The 17,041-nt window shown below is 37.4% G+C and overlaps 1 protein-coding gene across 3 annotated transcripts in view; it reads left to right on the top strand.

Moving 5' to 3' along the window:
• The first annotated feature begins 7,140 nt into the window (after positions 1-7,140).
• SS18 (SS18 subunit of BAF chromatin remodeling complex) overlaps positions 7,141-17,041 on the top strand; it is an 82,850-nt gene continuing 72,949 nt past the window's right edge. For all 3 annotated transcript variants that reach the window (XM_040632625.1, XM_040632626.1, XM_040632627.1), the window contains exons 1-2: positions 7,141-7,351; positions 9,965-10,041. In XM_040632625.1, coding sequence (XP_040488559.1) covers positions 7,283-7,351; positions 9,965-10,041 — 146 coding nt within the window. In that variant the 5' untranslated portion in view covers positions 7,141-7,282. The remainder of the gene's footprint in view (positions 7,352-9,964; positions 10,042-17,041) is intronic.

A 17,041-nucleotide genomic window follows, 5' to 3' on the forward strand; every position in this document is an offset into this window, starting at 1 on the left:
ATCATACTTGATGGTTAAATATTGGAACTTTTTTTCATTTGAGATCAGCAACATACCTGAGAGTACCCACTTTCTCCATTTCTATTTAACTTTGTATTGGAGTTCTTTTTAAGTAGTATATGGCAAGGAAAAAAAAAACTTTATTGGAAAGGAAGAAATGAAAATCATATTATTTTTAAATGACCTAATTGTGTACATAATAAAGAGTCCAAGATAAATTATAAATTGCTAGTATTAGTAAATGAATTTAGGGAGGTCGAGGGACACATGATTGATATAAAATCAATTGTATTTCCATAAAGCAAAAACAGATAATTAGAAAAGAAATAGAAAAGATATCATGTATGTAATATAGGAAATACATATAGACCTCTACACAGAAGAACCTAAAATATTATTGGAAGAACCTAAAGAAGATCCAAGTAAGGGAAGGTTTATATCATATTCATGAGTTGGCAAGCTTAAATTGATCTAGATATTCACTGCAATATCAACAAGAATGCCAACACTTTTTTCCTTAGAAAGTACTTTAATATTTAAATTTTGTATAGTAGGATGAATTTTTACCAATGTATATATCTATGTAATTATGACCACAATAAAAATATAGAATATTTTCATCATCCCAGAACATTCCTTTGTGCTCCTTTGTAGACTCATATCCACGTCCTCATCCCTAGTCAACTATTGACCTACTTTGTCACTATAAATTCATTTTGCCTTGTTTAGATTTTTATATAGATGGAACCAACAGTACTCTTTTGTGTGACTTTTTCTATGCAACCTTAAGTTTTTGAGATTCGTCCATTTTGTTGCATATATTAATAGTTCAGTCCTTTTTATTCTTGAGTAGGATTCTATTGTATAAATTTGTCATAATTTATCCATTCACCTGTGTGGAATATTTGGGTTGTTTCTTTTCCTTTTTTTTTTTTTTTAAAGATTTTATTTATTCATTTGATAGAGAGAGACAGCCAGCGAGAGAGGGAACACAAGCAGGGGGAGTGGGAGAGGAAGAAGCAGGTTCCCAGCGGAGGAGCCCGATGTGGGGCTTGATCCCAGAATGCTGGGATCACGCCCTGAGCCGAAGGCAGACGCTTAATGACTGTGCCACCCAGGTGCCCCAAATATTTGGGTTGTTTCTAACTTAACACTATTTTTTAAAGATTTTATTTATTTACTTAGAGTGAGAGAGAGAGCGAGAGAGCGTGAGCAGGTAGGGGGATCAGAGGAGAAGAGAGACAGAATCTCAAGCAGACTCCATGCTGAGTTCAGAGCCTGACTCGAGGCTGGATCCCACCACCCTGAAATCAGAGTTGATGCTCAACCGACTGAGCTACCCAGGCATCCCTAACTTAACACTATTTTTATCAAAGATGCTATGAATACTCATGTATGAGTCTGTGTGGACAATACATTTTCATTTCTTTTGAGTAAGGAATAAATATCCAAGGGTACAATTGCTGGATCATATGATAAGTACATGTTTAACTTTATATAATCACTAGTTATTTTTCAGAATGGTTGTATCATTTGTACTCCCACTAGCAATATATGAATATTCCTACTTGTTCCACATACTTTCCAAAATGTGATGATGTCACTCTTTTTAATTCTGGCCGCTTTAGTGGATATGTGGTGGTTTCTCAATGTGGCTTTAATTTGCATTTCCATGATGATTAATGATGGAGAGCAACTTTTCATGTGCTTATTGGCCACTTGTATGTCATCATTCTAAAATGTCTCCAAATCTTTTGTCCATTTTGTTAATAGGGTTGTTTGTCGTATTGAGTTGTAAGGGTTTTTTTTATGTATTCTAGAGACAAATTCTTTGTTTTAATGTTTCATAAATTCGTATCTTTTCTTTCAGATTATGGCTTCTGTTTTCATTTTCTAATGATATCTTTGAAGAGCAGAGTTTTTAATTTTAGTGAAAATTTATTAAATTTTTCTTTTATGCTTCTTGTCTTTTGTGTCAGATCTAAGAAATATATGCTTCACTCAGGGTCATAAAGATTCTCTGCTATTTGTTTTTTTACAGAAGTTTTACAGTTTTGCTTTTTAAAATTTAGGTCTACAATCTATTTCAAGTTAACTATTGTGTATATGTGAGGAAAAGGTCAAAGATGATTTTTAAAAACATGGATATCTAGCTGTTCCAAAACAATTCTTTCTCCATTGAAGTTTCTTGGCATCTGTTTTAGTTTCCTAGGGCTGCTATAATTACCACAGATGTGGTGGTTTAAAATAACAGAAATTTATTCTCTCACAATTCAGGAGGCCAGAAGGCTAAAATCATGATGTCTGCAGGACTGTACCATAATATTATGCTATTATTTTTCTTTTAAAGAAAATATATAATAAATATGATTGCTAGACCACTTTAATATAAGGACAGTAGTTCGTTACATATTGAAGACCTTACCAGTATTTTAGTGCACATTGCCCAAAATTCAGCCATAAATGTTAGATGGGAAAAAACATTGTATTAGTTTCCTATTGCTGTTTTAACAAATTGTGACCAACTTAATGGCTTAAAACAACAATTTATTATCTTCAAGTTTTAGAGGTCAGATGTCTAAAATGAACCCCTCTGGCTATAATTAAAAGTGTTAGCCGGCTGTGTTCCTTCTGGAGGCTCTGGGGGAGAATCTGCTTGCTTTTTCCAGCTTCCACAGGCTGCCCACATTCCTTGGCTCATGACCCCCTGCCATCTTTAAAGTCAGCTATGGCCAGTCTTTCTCAAGATGCCGTCTCACTGATTCTTTAACTCTTTAATTTCACTGTTCCCTATTGAAGGATATTTGTAAATTATACTGGGCTCACTGAGATAAGCCAGGATAATTTCTGTATTTTAACCACATATCTTATAGAAGGTCAGAGAATATGCTAAATGGGAAAAAAATCCCATTTGATCTCTGTTTTAGCCTGAAAGAAAAATTTTTTAAAAGATTTTATTTGTTTATTTGACAGAGAGAGAGAGTATAAGCAGGGGGAGCAGCAGAGGGAGAGGGAGAAGTAGGCTACCTGCTGAGCAGGGAGCCCTATGTGGGGCTTGATCCCAGGACCCTGAGATCAGGACCTGAACTGAAGGCAGACGCTTAACCAATTAAGCCACCCAGGCACCCCTAGACCAAAAATTTCTTAAGGGTATACTGCATATCACTTACTTTGGACCATTTCTTATCTTGAAGTATATATTTTTCTCTTTATTAGATAATTCAAATCTTATCATTCTTTAGTAATTTATAATATGCCATGTATTTTTACATATTTTACCCATTAAAATTGGGACAAACTTTTTGAAGAGTCTAATGTAAGATAATCACTTAGCGGCTATGCATAATAGATGCGAAATAATTAAACACTATTATTTAAAAAAAAATTTTTTTAAAGATTTTATTTATTTATTTGACAGAGATAGAGACAGCCAGCGAGAGAGGGAACACAAGCAGGGGGAGTGGGAGAGGAAGAAGCAGGCTCATAGTGGAGGAGCCTGACGTGGGGCTCGATCCCACAACGCCGGGATCACGCCCTGAGCCGAAGGCAGACGCTTAACCGCTGTGCCACCCAGGAGCCCCAACACTATTATTTTGAATAGCCTTTTAGATAGGGTGGCTATTTTTTAGGAAAGTGAATGAAATACAGAAATGACCTGTCCAGTATCATGCCATAAGGTAGAAGAACTGGGAACTCCAAACGTGTGCATTTGTCACAGTAAGTTAAAATTGAATGTAGCTTCACACAGAAACTTTTTTTAAAAAAGCAATACTTTCTTATAACATTACACCCCCAAATGTATTTGATTCAGCTCCTCCTTAATTCAATGTTTGATACTGTAGGAAGAGATGGAAATGCCCCAGATAGACTTTGTTATAGTCTACTTTGAATGAAATCTTCTGGAGTATTGAAAATAAAGTCTTTGGGGGAGAATTGGGAAAGGTGATTTGTTTTTGCCTGGAATAATGATGCTGTTCTCTTTATGGTCTTGAAATCTGTGGAAGCCACAACTCAGAATGACTCATCAAATGCCATGGAGGCAGTGAGCAGAAATATTTTGAAAGATACTACCTGAGGGGTTTTGCTCTGAGCCCAATTATGAGCAGACAGGCTTGGTCTATGCCTCCCCATGTATTCAAGGAATTTATGGCAGCACAGAGGCTTCAAATATCAGCAAATTTGATGTGAGTATGGATAGTCAATTAATTATAAAACAATACATATTAAAGAAATGCTTATATGAAAGTAATCTCAATTATCTATACATGTATGATATATTTTTCGTGGATTAAGATAATTTTTAATGCCATCATTGTAGTTTTACTAAATATTGAGCATATTCCTGGAGCTCTTCACTTTATCAGTTTTGTGAAATACATTTAAGGAATCCAAACAAATTCACCTAATACAAATAAAAAAACTAAAACATTTGAAAAATCAAACATGGACAATTTTCTTGCTTTTGTTAAATGTGTCTACATTCATTCATTAATGTGAATAATCAAGAATGAATTGTTCATGCAGATTATTTTACTTATTCTAAACTACCGAATATGTTCTATTAGGATTATTCTAAAAAACCTTTTACCTGGTTGTTATATGACCTCAATTCCTTCTTCAGATGTCTCAGTCCAACACCAGTCTAAATAATGGGACTAATTTTCTGGTTAGGGAAATTGTTGCCTGGGTAGCTCATTTTTAAGTTCCTAGAGTCATTTCTGAGATTTGGGTCAACTTCTCATCTTCATTCCCTTTTTTCTCCTTAACTAGATGTTGGGTACTCTTTATTCTCCTTCCCCCCCCCAAATCTGCTACTACTCAGTCTATACTTTGGGATTCCTCTCTCCCCAAAACTAAGGGTCAAATGAAGACAGGAAGCTTGAGAGTAACATAGGGTTCCTTTAAAGTTTCTTTTCTTATGGAGATCATTTGATTTCTGGCTAGATCGTTACTCCAGTGCCCCCCTATCGGTGTCATATGATGGACACAGAAAATAATGGTATTTTTATGGCACACAGAAAAGGCTGTGGTTATTTATGGTTATTCATGCCTAGTACCCTAGGCCCTAACCTGCTACTCTGAAGGAATAAATATGTTGGGCTGACCTGTTACCTCTTTTCAGTTGATTTCTTTTCCTAATGCTGGGGAGCTATAATTTAAACAAAGAAGGTACTTATCTTTGGGTACCTCCTTGGAATAGAAGCTTCCTTGGCACTTTTTTTTTTAACTGGAATATAGAAATTGAGACGACTATTCCCAGTGGCTCATGTTGTTAAGATTTCAGTGCTATCAAAAAAAAAAAAAAAAAAAAATTCAGTGCTGTCTTCTAAGCAGACACAATTGGAGCAGTAGGATCATGTTTCATTTTTCCTATTGAAATATTGCTCTTAACAATTAAGATACTTTTTTTTAAAGATTTTATTTTTAAGTACTCTCTACACCCAATGTGGGGCTGGAACTCACAACCCTGAGATGGAGTCACTTGCTCCACCCACTGAGCCAGCCAGGTGCCCTAAGGTACTTTTGTGTAAACATAAAGACATGATGAAGAAAGCCAGGTGTTGGACATACTGTGTTAATGGTGGACAAGACTTAGTTTTTCTCCCCAAGGCTTAGGGTAGTGAAACACAAGAATTCTAAGAACAACTACTACTAGTAGGAGTATAAATTCTCTTCCCTTTATTCTTAGGATGGCTTAAGACTTTCTATCCTTTAGATGTCAGTTTAACACAGAAGGCTTCCCACCCTTAACTCATATGCGTGCCCATCATTCTCTCAGTTCCTTGTTGGCATCTAGTCTTTCTTAGAAGTTTACATATTTACATATTTGTTTGTTTCTAACTGTCAGCCCTGTCAGAATATAAACTCCATGAGAGCAGGTTCCATGCTCACCTTATTCACAGTTGTATCCTAGGTGTCTAGCGTAAAGCCTAGCACACAAAATGCACCCACATTTCCTTAATGGATGAAAGTTATGACCTCATGCGAAGAGCATATTATTTGAAAGAAAATTTTTTTTAAAAATACGCATTTTTATCTTAATTTTTCCAGTTTATTTTATATATAAACGAAGTAATTGATTTTTGAGCCTCATTACTGTTGAGTGACATTTTACATAAACATTTCCTTTGTGTTACATGGATGTCCAAATTTACAGAATAATAATTACAACCTCAAGCCCCCCACCCCCCACGCCAACACATTACCCACATTTGCCCGTGTTCCTGCCATAATTCGAGAACTTTGTGTTTTTTTGTTTTTTTTCCTCACACTGATTTGAAGCCTGGCAACTCTGGCCTAATTTACAAGGCATTAAGTATGTAACTGTAAAAGTGCAAGGGTGCTAGATCTCAAAACTTAATCCCAAAGATCCATGTCAGACGAAATCGACGCACATTTCTGTCAAGGGTTTGTCCTAACAGGCGAACTACTCTCCAGTGGCTCTCTAGCCAAGTTGGCCGACTTGTGCTGAGTACTGGACACAGCCTTCGTTTCTCGACTTGGGGTCAGGCTTACTTTCCGATAGTTAAGCACGCCTATGTGTGCGTGCGAGACTTGTGGACTGTGAGGTGCGCCTTTGGGGCGTAGCCGAGCGGTTTAAACCAGCGAATCCGCGTTCACCTACACCTTCCACCTCCGCTCATCTCGGCAGATGCTCCACGGGTTTGCACGAACTCGCGGGTCCTGACCCTCCTTCCCTCTCCGCGGTGCCCGGACAACCCAGGGCGGCCACTTCTTCCCGAGGGTGGGGGGGTAAGGATGAAGTTGGAAAAACTGAACCAGATCTAAAGCCAAGCGCCAACGCGCACTTGGAGGGAGGCTTCAGCGCTCAGGAGACGGAGGCAAGTTGCACCCGCGCGAAAGGGGCGGGCCGGCTCGGGCCGCTCGCATTTCCTGTGACAGGGTCTGCCCCAGCCTCTCCTTCTCCCGCGGCGGCGGGACCATTTCCTGAATCGCTGAAGCGGAGGGAGGACTGGGGCGCGGCCCTACCACTAGCTCAAAAGGGAGGGGGGGCGGGTCAGGAAAGGAGGAAGGACGAGAGGTGTCCCAAGAACAGGGCAGTGCTGCCGGGGCTATGGTTCCCCGGTAAAGCGCCGAAAGAGGACTTCTGTGGGCCAGAGTAACTTCTGTAGGCCAGGCCTGCCGGCTCTTCGTTCGGCGCCGGAGCATCCCCCCTCCCCACATTCCCAAGGTGGTTCGGCCCGAGAGGCCGGCGTCTCTCCCCCACTTTGCCGTTCACCCGGAGCGCTCGGGACTTGCCCGTAGTGGTGACGGCGGCAACATGTCTGTGGCGTTCGCAGCCCCCAGGCAGCGAGGCAAGGGGGAGATCACTCCCGCTGCGATTCAGAAGGTGAAGCCTCGCGGGGTCGGGGATGCCAGGCCCATCCTGCCCTTGGGAGCGCCACCGGGGGCCGGCCCGGGAGTCGGCCGGGCCGGGGGCGAAGGCGGGCCTGCTGGAGGCGGTGGTGTGTGGGAACCCGAGCCGCGGGCTGTGCCTGAGTGGGTGGCGGAAGGCGGCGAACCGGTTCTCCCACGGAGTCCTTCGCGCGTTTGGGCTCTTTCCTACAGGCACAAAAGCCCAAGTAACCGCCGCCGGATTTCTCTAGGGATGGGGCGGCGTTCGGGCGGCGGGGCGCGTGCGCCCGGCGGCAGCGGCCGCGCGGGGAAGGGCTGTTTGTCGGAGCCGGCGCCCCCCGCAGCCCCGCGCGTCGCTCCGGAGTTACTTTGGCGTCGCCCCGCCCAGCGCGCCGCGGCTGCTTCGTGCACACCCGACCTCGGGTCGCGGGAGGCCGAGGGGAAGTCGGAGCGCTGGTCGCCGCCCTCCCCCGCGCTGCGCACTTCGGCCGACTTGGGGAGCTCCCGGGAGAACTTGGGGGGACGCTGCTACAGCCTGAGGGGTGGGCGAAGGAGGACCCTATGGACTTCGGGGTTACCCTCGGAGTTCCCTTCTCCCTTCCGGATTCACCCCCTGTCTGTGTACATCTACAGCAAGTACTCGTGGAGCGCTTGCTCTGGGTGCTCAGGCTACAGTGGTGAGCCGTGGTCCCTGCCTTCATGGAACTTGGGAGTCTAGTGGTGGAGACAGTCTGATAATCGTGACTTATTGGAGAAATCGTGATAAATACACGGGAGGTGTGTCCCTTTTAGAGGGTAGTGATGCCTCTGTCGCTGCTGTGTTACTGCCAGTTAGGGACACAAAGCTTTATTGTCCGCTATCCCTTGTTGCATGTGAGCAAGGCAGTAATCTGAACTTTAGTTAGCCAGACTTTGAAAAGTTACTTGCTAAATTGAGCAGTTTACCTTAAATATTTCGGTTTTGTTGTATACACTGGGATGAAGATGAAAATGGAAGAAAAGTCAACTTTTTGTACCACGCAGGACACTACTGTATGCCCAGCAGATTATGTTAATGGGTTTCTGTTTACTGTCAGGTTCTTTGTAGCGTGGCATTTGACATTTGCCCAACTGTTGCTTTATTTTATGAATAAACCGGCTTGTCAGTGCCTGGAAATGCACTGCTTTCATGTAGTGCATTGGGCTAAGTCTGCAGCCTGGCAAATAGCTCCAAGTACGTACACGAAAGACGTGTTTCTGGAGGGATTCACTTTTTATTTTTATGTTTGGACTGTAGAAGAGTCCTGAGGTTGTTTGGTTGGCTTCCAAGAAGAGTTTTTCTTACATACATGCTAAGATATTTATTATGAGTGATTAATTCAGAAGCTACAGATCAATTAGTTTTCATTCTCAGATGAGAAAAGAAAATGGATTCCAAATTAAGTGCCTTACTCTACAGTATGAGAGATCGATGTTAGAAATGAGACATATTCAACAGTGAAGTTTGTTAGCTTGAGTAATTGAGGAGATATGTTGTGAAATCATTAGCTTGGACTAATGGATTTTAAAGACATATTTTTTTGGCATCCAATGATTCTATTTAGGAAATAACTGCACTTTTTGGAAGAGCATGTCTATATATATATATATATATATTTTTTTTTTTTTTTTTTATATTTCCTGGCAAGTGAAGATTGTGATTCCTGTGTGGGAAGAAGTTGCAATTAAGGTTAAATGGATTTTTGTTTTTTAAAAGAGCTACACTAACTAAATTAATGAGATAGAGTGATTATTGTCTTATACTTTATTAAGTCTTGGAAAGGTGGAGCAAGTTCAGGAGGAACATGTACTTCTGTCCCTTGACCTTAAGATAAATCTGAGCCCCTGAAATCAGAATCATAATCAAATCCCTGATTTGCACAGGATTGCGAAGCTGGCACTCAATCTAACTGGCCTTTTCATTGCTACATCAGTACTCTTTCCTCAGTGCAACCTTGCTTAGATGCGTTATTTAGCCCATAAAGCCAATATTGCTTTGAATTGCTGTAAGACGATAGAGTGATAAATTGATAGGCTTTTTGTTTTTAAACACTTGGGACAACTTAATTATAAGGTAAGCTCATGAAGTCTGCAACAAATATACATGTTTAGAAATTACCGTGTTTGATTATTCCATATTTGGAGAATCACAGAACCATACTGTGTGGCACTTGGAAACTAGCCATCTATCTCCTCAAGCTTCATGGGCTTACATTTTCATGTGTTCATTGTGGGTAAGGACAGAATTTTTCTTTACTACTGCAAAATGTAAAAATGATGCAAAGTCAGCTTGGTGACTTTTAGTCTTAACAGGCTAAAGCCTCTATTACAGGTAGTAGAGGTAATAAAATGTTTGAATACAAAAGAAAACCCTCCTGGGCTTCAGGTAATAATTCAGAGGGAGAATTATTGGAATAGAGTTATTTGAAAATTGTTGATTAAACATATTGCAGAGGTGTAGAATAAGACTTAAAAGACTGGAATAGATTCAGTTCCTATATGAGTATACATTTCTAGAAATCTGAAGGATGTTTAAAAATTTTACATGATGCACTAGATTTACAATAAACTTTTTCTAATTTTATTTCAGATGTTGGATGAAAATAACCATCTTATTCAGTGTATAATGGACTATCAGAATAAAGGAAAGACCTCAGAGTGTTCTCAGTAAGAATGATACGAAAAAATTTTTTGTATTCATTTTTCTGTGTTGGTTAATTTTTTCTTCTTCTTTTTAATAATAGGTTTATTGAGATATAATTCACATACCATGCAATTCACGCATTTTAAAGTGTACAATTCAAAGCTTTTAGTATATTCATAGAGTTGTGTTATCATCACTTCAGTCCATTTTAAAACATTTTCATCATCTCCAAAGGAATCCTGTACTCATTAGCAGTAATTTACCATTCCCAACTCCTAATCCCTCACCCCCTGACAACTGCTAATCTGCTTTCTGTCTGTGTAGATTGGCCTGTTATGGACATTTTATGTAAATGACTTCATATAATATGGGGTCTTTTTTGACGGAGTTCTTTTCCTTAGCATAATATTTTCCAAGGTTCATCAATGTTGAAACATATATCAATACTTCCTTTCTATTGCTGAATAATTTTTCATTGTATGGTTATACCATGTTTTATTTATCAGTAATGGACATTTGCGTTTTCATTTCTTGGCTTAAAGAATACCTCTGTGAACATTAGTGTACAATTTTGTGTGTGACTTTTTCTGATTTTTATAAAAGAAAAATTTGTTCTTTGGGATGCAGTGGGTATCTTTTTCTTCTTTTTTTTAATACTTATCCTACATTGTAAAATAATGACTTCAAATTTTTTTGTAGTCTTGATTTGTGGAAAATTTAGATCGTCACATATATAGGATATTTAGTTACATCCATATATGTGGTAGAGAAAGCAAAGCTTCTGTCTAATAAATAGAGAATTGGTTATCATTCATAAGAACCAAACTTGTTATTTTGAAGTGATGTGTCAGAAGTAAATGCTGTCCTTAATAGAATCCAATGTAGTGGAACAAGTTGAATGTTTTATCAAAAGTCTCTAGAATAGCACTGTCCAGTAGAAATATATTGTAAGCCATATATATATAATTTTACATTTGCTGATAGACACATTAAATAAGTAGAAGGAGATAGGAGAAATTAATATTAATAATATATTTCACTTAAGCCATTATTTCCAAAATAATATCACTTTAATACATAATCAGTATAAATATATTAATGAGATAGTTTATATTCTTTTGTTTCATACTTAGTCTTTGAAATCCCTTGTGAATCTTACTCTCATAACACATCATTTTGAACTAGCCACGTTTCATTTTACCTAGTGGCTGCTTTATTGGACAGTGCAGCTCTAAAATATTTTATTCTCACCATTGTTTTGTGACACATCTGTCTCTCCTAGAGATCTCACTGGTCTGTCCTCAAGTAGACTTTTCCAGCAACTCTGGGTCTTGCCTTTGCATGCGCTTTCCTGCTATGCTGGACTTTTGCTATCACTTGGTTCTCCCTCAATCTGATTTTGAGTCTCTCTTGGTTACTTTGTCTTTTTCCTCTTTGTTTAATATCATTTTTGAAATGAAAAAGTCATGTAGGGTCATTGTAAAAAGAAAATCATAAAGTACAAAATTTGGTAGAGATAAAAGCAAGTCACATTTCACTTTCCACTCTTAGACTTCTTTCCTCTCTACAGGGGTAACTACTTTTAATGGTTTAGTACCTATCTTTCTAAATATTTCTTCGTGCATTTACACATGCACTCATATCTATAGAAACACATTTATTTATTTATTTTTTAAATTTTATTTTTTTATTTGACAGAGAGAGACAGCCAGCGAGAGAGGAAACACAAGCAGGGGGAGTGGGAGAGGAAGAAGCAGGCTCCTAGCGGAGAAGCCTGATGTGGGGCTCGATCCCAGAATGCCGGGATCACGCCCTGAGCTGAAGGCAGACGCTTAACGACTGCGCCACCCAGGCGCCCCTACATAAACACATTTAGATAAATGTTTTTTAATAGATTAGAATTTTATAAATGGAACGACTGGGTCAAAGACCATGCTAAATTGCCAAATTACCCTGCAAAAGGATTATATTGGTTTGCTTTCTCTCAGCCAGATTTCAGAGCCTTCGTTTTCAGCATCCTCTGCCAACATTGAGTATTAGTCGTCCTTCAAAAATTTTTGCACACCTGGTTGGTGAAAAGTGGTATCTTTCTCTAAAACTTTTTAATTTGAAATAATTTCATTCTTACAAAAAAATTTTAAAGACAGTATAAGAAATTCCATATGTCCTTCAGTTTCATTTTTCTCCATATCATTCATTTTTTCTCCATATTGTTTCTCTGAAACATTTGAGAATAAGTTGCAGACGTGATTCTTTCTTACCTCTAGTTACATCAGTGTGTATTTCATAAAACAGGCACAGATTCTTAAATAATCAGAGCATAATTGTTAAACTTAAGAATGCAATACTATAATCTTGAGACCTGTTTAAAATTTTGCCAGTTGTCCCATTAATGTATTTTTTTCAGGTTTAGAATCCAGTGCAAGGTCGGATGTTGCATTTATTTGTCACATACCTTGAGTATACCTTTGATCTGAAACCATTCTTCAGTCTGTTATCTTTCATGTTGTTGATGCTGTTGAAGAATACATGGCAGTTATTTTGTGGAATGTCCCTCATTTTGGGTTTGGTGTTTCCCCTTGATTAGATTCATGTTATGCTCTTTTGGCAGGGGCATCACAAATATGGTGGTGTGTCCTTCTCAGTGCATTCTCCAGTAGCTGTGTGATAGTGATTTGTCCCAGTATTTGTGAGAATCTTAATCACTTAGTTGAGGTGAGGCCTGCCAGTTTCTCCACTGTAAAGTTACTATTTTTCTCTTTTTAATTCATATGCATTTTGTTGGGCAGATACCTTGAGACACACGTATGTTGTTCCTTCTTTACTTTCTTTTTTCCTTTTTTTTTTTTTTTAGCATTTATTTTAGCATCCATCATCCAATGATTCTTAATTGAAACAGTTATTACTGTGGTGGTTGCCAGATGGTGACTAAATCAATCAGTCTTTCTACATTTATTTGAAATCCTACTCTAAGGAAACCATTTCTCATTTCCTGCCCCCATTCACTCATTCATCTATTTATATCTGAATGGATTTATGGATTCTTACTGTATTCTTTAGGTTATAATGTTATTCTGTTTTCTTTCTTAAGTTGTCCCCGATGTTGATCACTGGAGCCCCTCAAGCTGGCTTTTTGGTATCCATTATTTTTTGAGCATTTTCTTATGTTCTTAATACCACAAAATGTTCTAGGCTCATCTTGTTCTTTTTCCTGCCCCAGTTTGGAATTACCCATTTCTTCAAGCCCTGGTTCTTTTTTTAGAGTTAGAAACTTAGGAGTACTGGGATATTTTATTTTCTAGTCATTTGTACATTTTGCATTTTATATGACCATTTCCCTTACTTTTATGTATATTGTTTCTTTAATGAGCCATGTCTGTTTATATTTCAAAATATTCTTTAAAAAATTAATTAGCTTAGTTTAACTATGGATAATCATCAGTGGTAAGAAGATCACTGCCTCAGATCAGCCATGGGGTAATAAAAGTTGACAGGCTCTGATCAGAATACTTATTTTCACCTATGGCTTTTTAAACTGCCAGGTAGAGCCAAGGGATTTTGTGGCATAGGAGTGGTTCAGTTTCTTAAAGGACCCAGCAGTACATGGCATGGATAGAACGTGTTCAGATCTACAATCAACCTTTTCAACTTGAGTCAGCAGAAGTTTATACTGTTTTATTCTTTATATTCTTAGATTTTTTGTGTATAATATGATTATTTCCCCTTTTTCTGCATAGTGGAATAGACTTCATTTTCTCACATATTTGGTGCAGATGGGGCTTAAATTGCTTTAGGTGAAGTCTTATATTTTGCTCTTCCTGATGGATTTAATTTCATTCTTAGAGTTCTTTAGATATTCTTTCTTTTTCAAGTTGTTAGTGTTGGTTTGTGAGTAAAGAGAAGAAAATTCCTCCTCTCAACCTTAAATGTTCTTGTTTCTTGCATTAGGAGAAGGAAAAGGAAAATGAAGAGGAACATCAATAAATGACAGCCATCTGGGAATTGATAGTTCAATTTTAATTAAACAATTCCTTAAGATGTGATAACTTTGCCTAAAACAATATTTTTTTAATATAAAATAACTTTATTTTTATGAAAGTAGTATATGAATTGTAGAAAATGAAAAAACACAGATAACATAAAAATAAGATAACAACCACTGTATTTTCACCACCTAAAGATTTTTCACTGGTAACATCTCTGTATATTGCTGTATCTTTATCTACATACATGTGCACAAGAAAGTTAGTAAATCACTTGTGGGGCTCATATGCACAGATCCTCTTCCCTTTAAATTCTCGTAACGTGTGAGAAAGTATTGTTGTTCTGTTGTAGTGTTTGATTTGAGTATTTTCTAAATCAGCAGGTACTTACTTAAATCAACCCTTATTTTTTGTATTTCATCATGAGTGTAGCTACTTCAGAGAGTCCTGTAAGTGGTTTTCATGCAAAAAAATTTGTATTAATCATTATATAAAAGAATGTAGTTTTTAATCTCTAGTTAGGAAGATAACTTTTATTCTGTAAATTGTATTTCTGTTGTTTTATAATCTTCATAGTATCTTGGTAAAGGTTTATTGTTAAAAATGAGATCTGACTTTTTCGGGTTCATTTTTTAATTGTATCAATAAATTTAATAGTGGTTATGTGACCTTACTCCCGATAATTGATGTGGTGGTTCTTAGTGGAATCTTTGGGAAGTGGTACTGCCTCATTTTTAGGTTAATAATTATGGGTGTTTTGAAATATCTGCCAGTATTTATTAGGAAGTTACCATCATCAGACGTAAAATGTTGAATATGTGTATATCTGCCCTTGTCATTATACTCAGTTTTCTTTTGTTAATATAGACTGTTTTAGAGATAATAAACATGTACCTTAAAAAAGTAAAAGTATATACAGAATAAAGTATCTCAGAAAAATATTTCTTTAATATTTGTAGAAGAATCTACTTTTTATTATCATTTCAGTAGAGTCAGTTGAAGCCAGATTCTTCTGGAATGTTTGCTTATTCCTTTTTAGGTGATATATACACATACTTGTAAAAGAATATGAATTTATACTACATTTTCATTAATGTTCATCTTTGAGTTTTGAATGATTTTAGGAAAGCTTATTTAATGAATGCTGTAAATATAATGCAGTTTACAAAAAAGAAAACCTAAAGTTAGATAAGATACATTAGGTAAAAGATTTGGGGCTGTTGGGACAATTGGAGTAATTTGAAGGGGTTTGTGGATTACATGGTAATATTGTATCAATATTTGTTATACTGCGGTTGTATATGGGAATTTCCTTGTTTTTAGGAAGTGGACACTGAGGTGTTAGGAATAGTGGGATATTATATCTGTAACTGACTCAAAAGATTTTGACAGGTGTGTGTGTGTTTAGAGATGGAGTAAGACAAATGTGAAATTCTGACAATTGGGGAGTGTGGGAGAAAGATATTTGGGAATTCTTCATACTATTCTTAAAACTGTAGGTTTAAAATTATTTCAAAAATTAAAAGAAAGATTTAGATTGGGGAAATGTCTTAAAATTAAAGTACTCCATAAAAGATGCTGTATTTATAGATATTTAGAACCACAAGGGACTTTGGAGATCTACTTCAACTCCCATTATTTTACAAATGAGGCCGTAGGAGTGTGGCAGTTAGATTTAACAGTATTCTAATGTGGACTTGTTAAGTACTAATCAGCATGACTAAAATTTTTTCTTAAAGGATCATGAGGAAGCCATAGTCTCTTAGTAAGGTTTGTTATTTTTATTTTTGCAGGGTGGTCAGCAAACCTCATATCTACGTATATTAAAGCCATATTAATACTCAGAGAAGAAAAGAAAAACTTCAAGAAATAGACTTTGAAATGGGTTATATGTTGTTTTTTTTTTTTAATAAAGATTTTATTTATTTTTCAGAGAGAAAGAGAGCACAAGCAGGGGGAGAGACAGGTTGAGGGAGAAGCAGCCTGATGCGATGGGTCGGGGGGAGGCTAGATCCTATGGATCATGACCTGAGCCAAAGGCAGATGCTTAACTGACTGACCAACCTAGGCGACCCTGGGTTATATGTTCTAATTAAAAATGGCTGGTTGGTTTTAAAAAATGGCAAGATTTTGGAACCCTATATCTTAAATTCCATTCAAGATCTTTGCAGAATAATGAAAGAGTTCCAGCTAGTGTTTCCTGTTAGTGCTGTTTTAAGAATTTTAACAACATAATTAAGCATTATGAATAATTCAGTACAATATAATAAATCCTGGTTCTCTTTTTTCTAAGGATCACTGTAACAAACATTGTATCATGTCTGATTGAGCAACACAGTGTAATATGTGAGGAGGAGCATTAAGAACCTAAACTTGTTTTTATTTTTTATTTTTTTTATTTTTATTTTTTTATGTATCATCACATCTAATCTTTTTTTTATATTAATTTTTTATTATGTTATGTTAGTCACCATACAGTACATCCCTAGTTTTTGATGTAATGTTCCATGATTCATTACTTGCGTCTAACACCCAGTGCACCATGCAATACGTGCCCTCCTTACTACCCATCACCAGTCTATCCCAATCCCCTACCCCCTCCCCTCTGAAGCCCTCAGTTTGTTTCCCAGAGTCCATAGTCTCTCATGGTTCATTCCCCCTTCTGTTTACCCCCCTTCATTCTTCCCTTTCTTCTACCGATCTTCCTGCTATTTCTTATGTTCCATAAATGAGTGAAACCATATGATAATTGTCTTTCTCTGCTTGACTTATTTCACTTAGCATTATCTCCTCCAGTCCCGTCTATGTTGCTGCAAATTAAACTTGTTTATAAACAACAGAAACAAAACCAAAAGGAAACAAAGAAACTTTATGAAGTGTTGGTTATGTCTGTTACCTTGATGGTGGTGATGGTGCCAAAGGTCTTCTCATCAAATTGTACAATTTAAATATGTGTGGGTCTTTGTATATTGGTTATACCTCTAATAAATCTGTAAAAAATAAAGAAGAGCCTAAACTTGTTAGGAAAATTGAAGGTCAG

The sequence above is a fragment of the Ursus maritimus genome, unplaced genomic scaffold (genome assembly GCF_017311325.1).
Source record: "Ursus maritimus isolate PB19 unplaced genomic scaffold, ASM1731132v1 scaffold_18, whole genome shotgun sequence".
Lineage (NCBI taxonomy): Eukaryota > Metazoa > Chordata > Mammalia > Carnivora > Ursidae > Ursus > Ursus maritimus.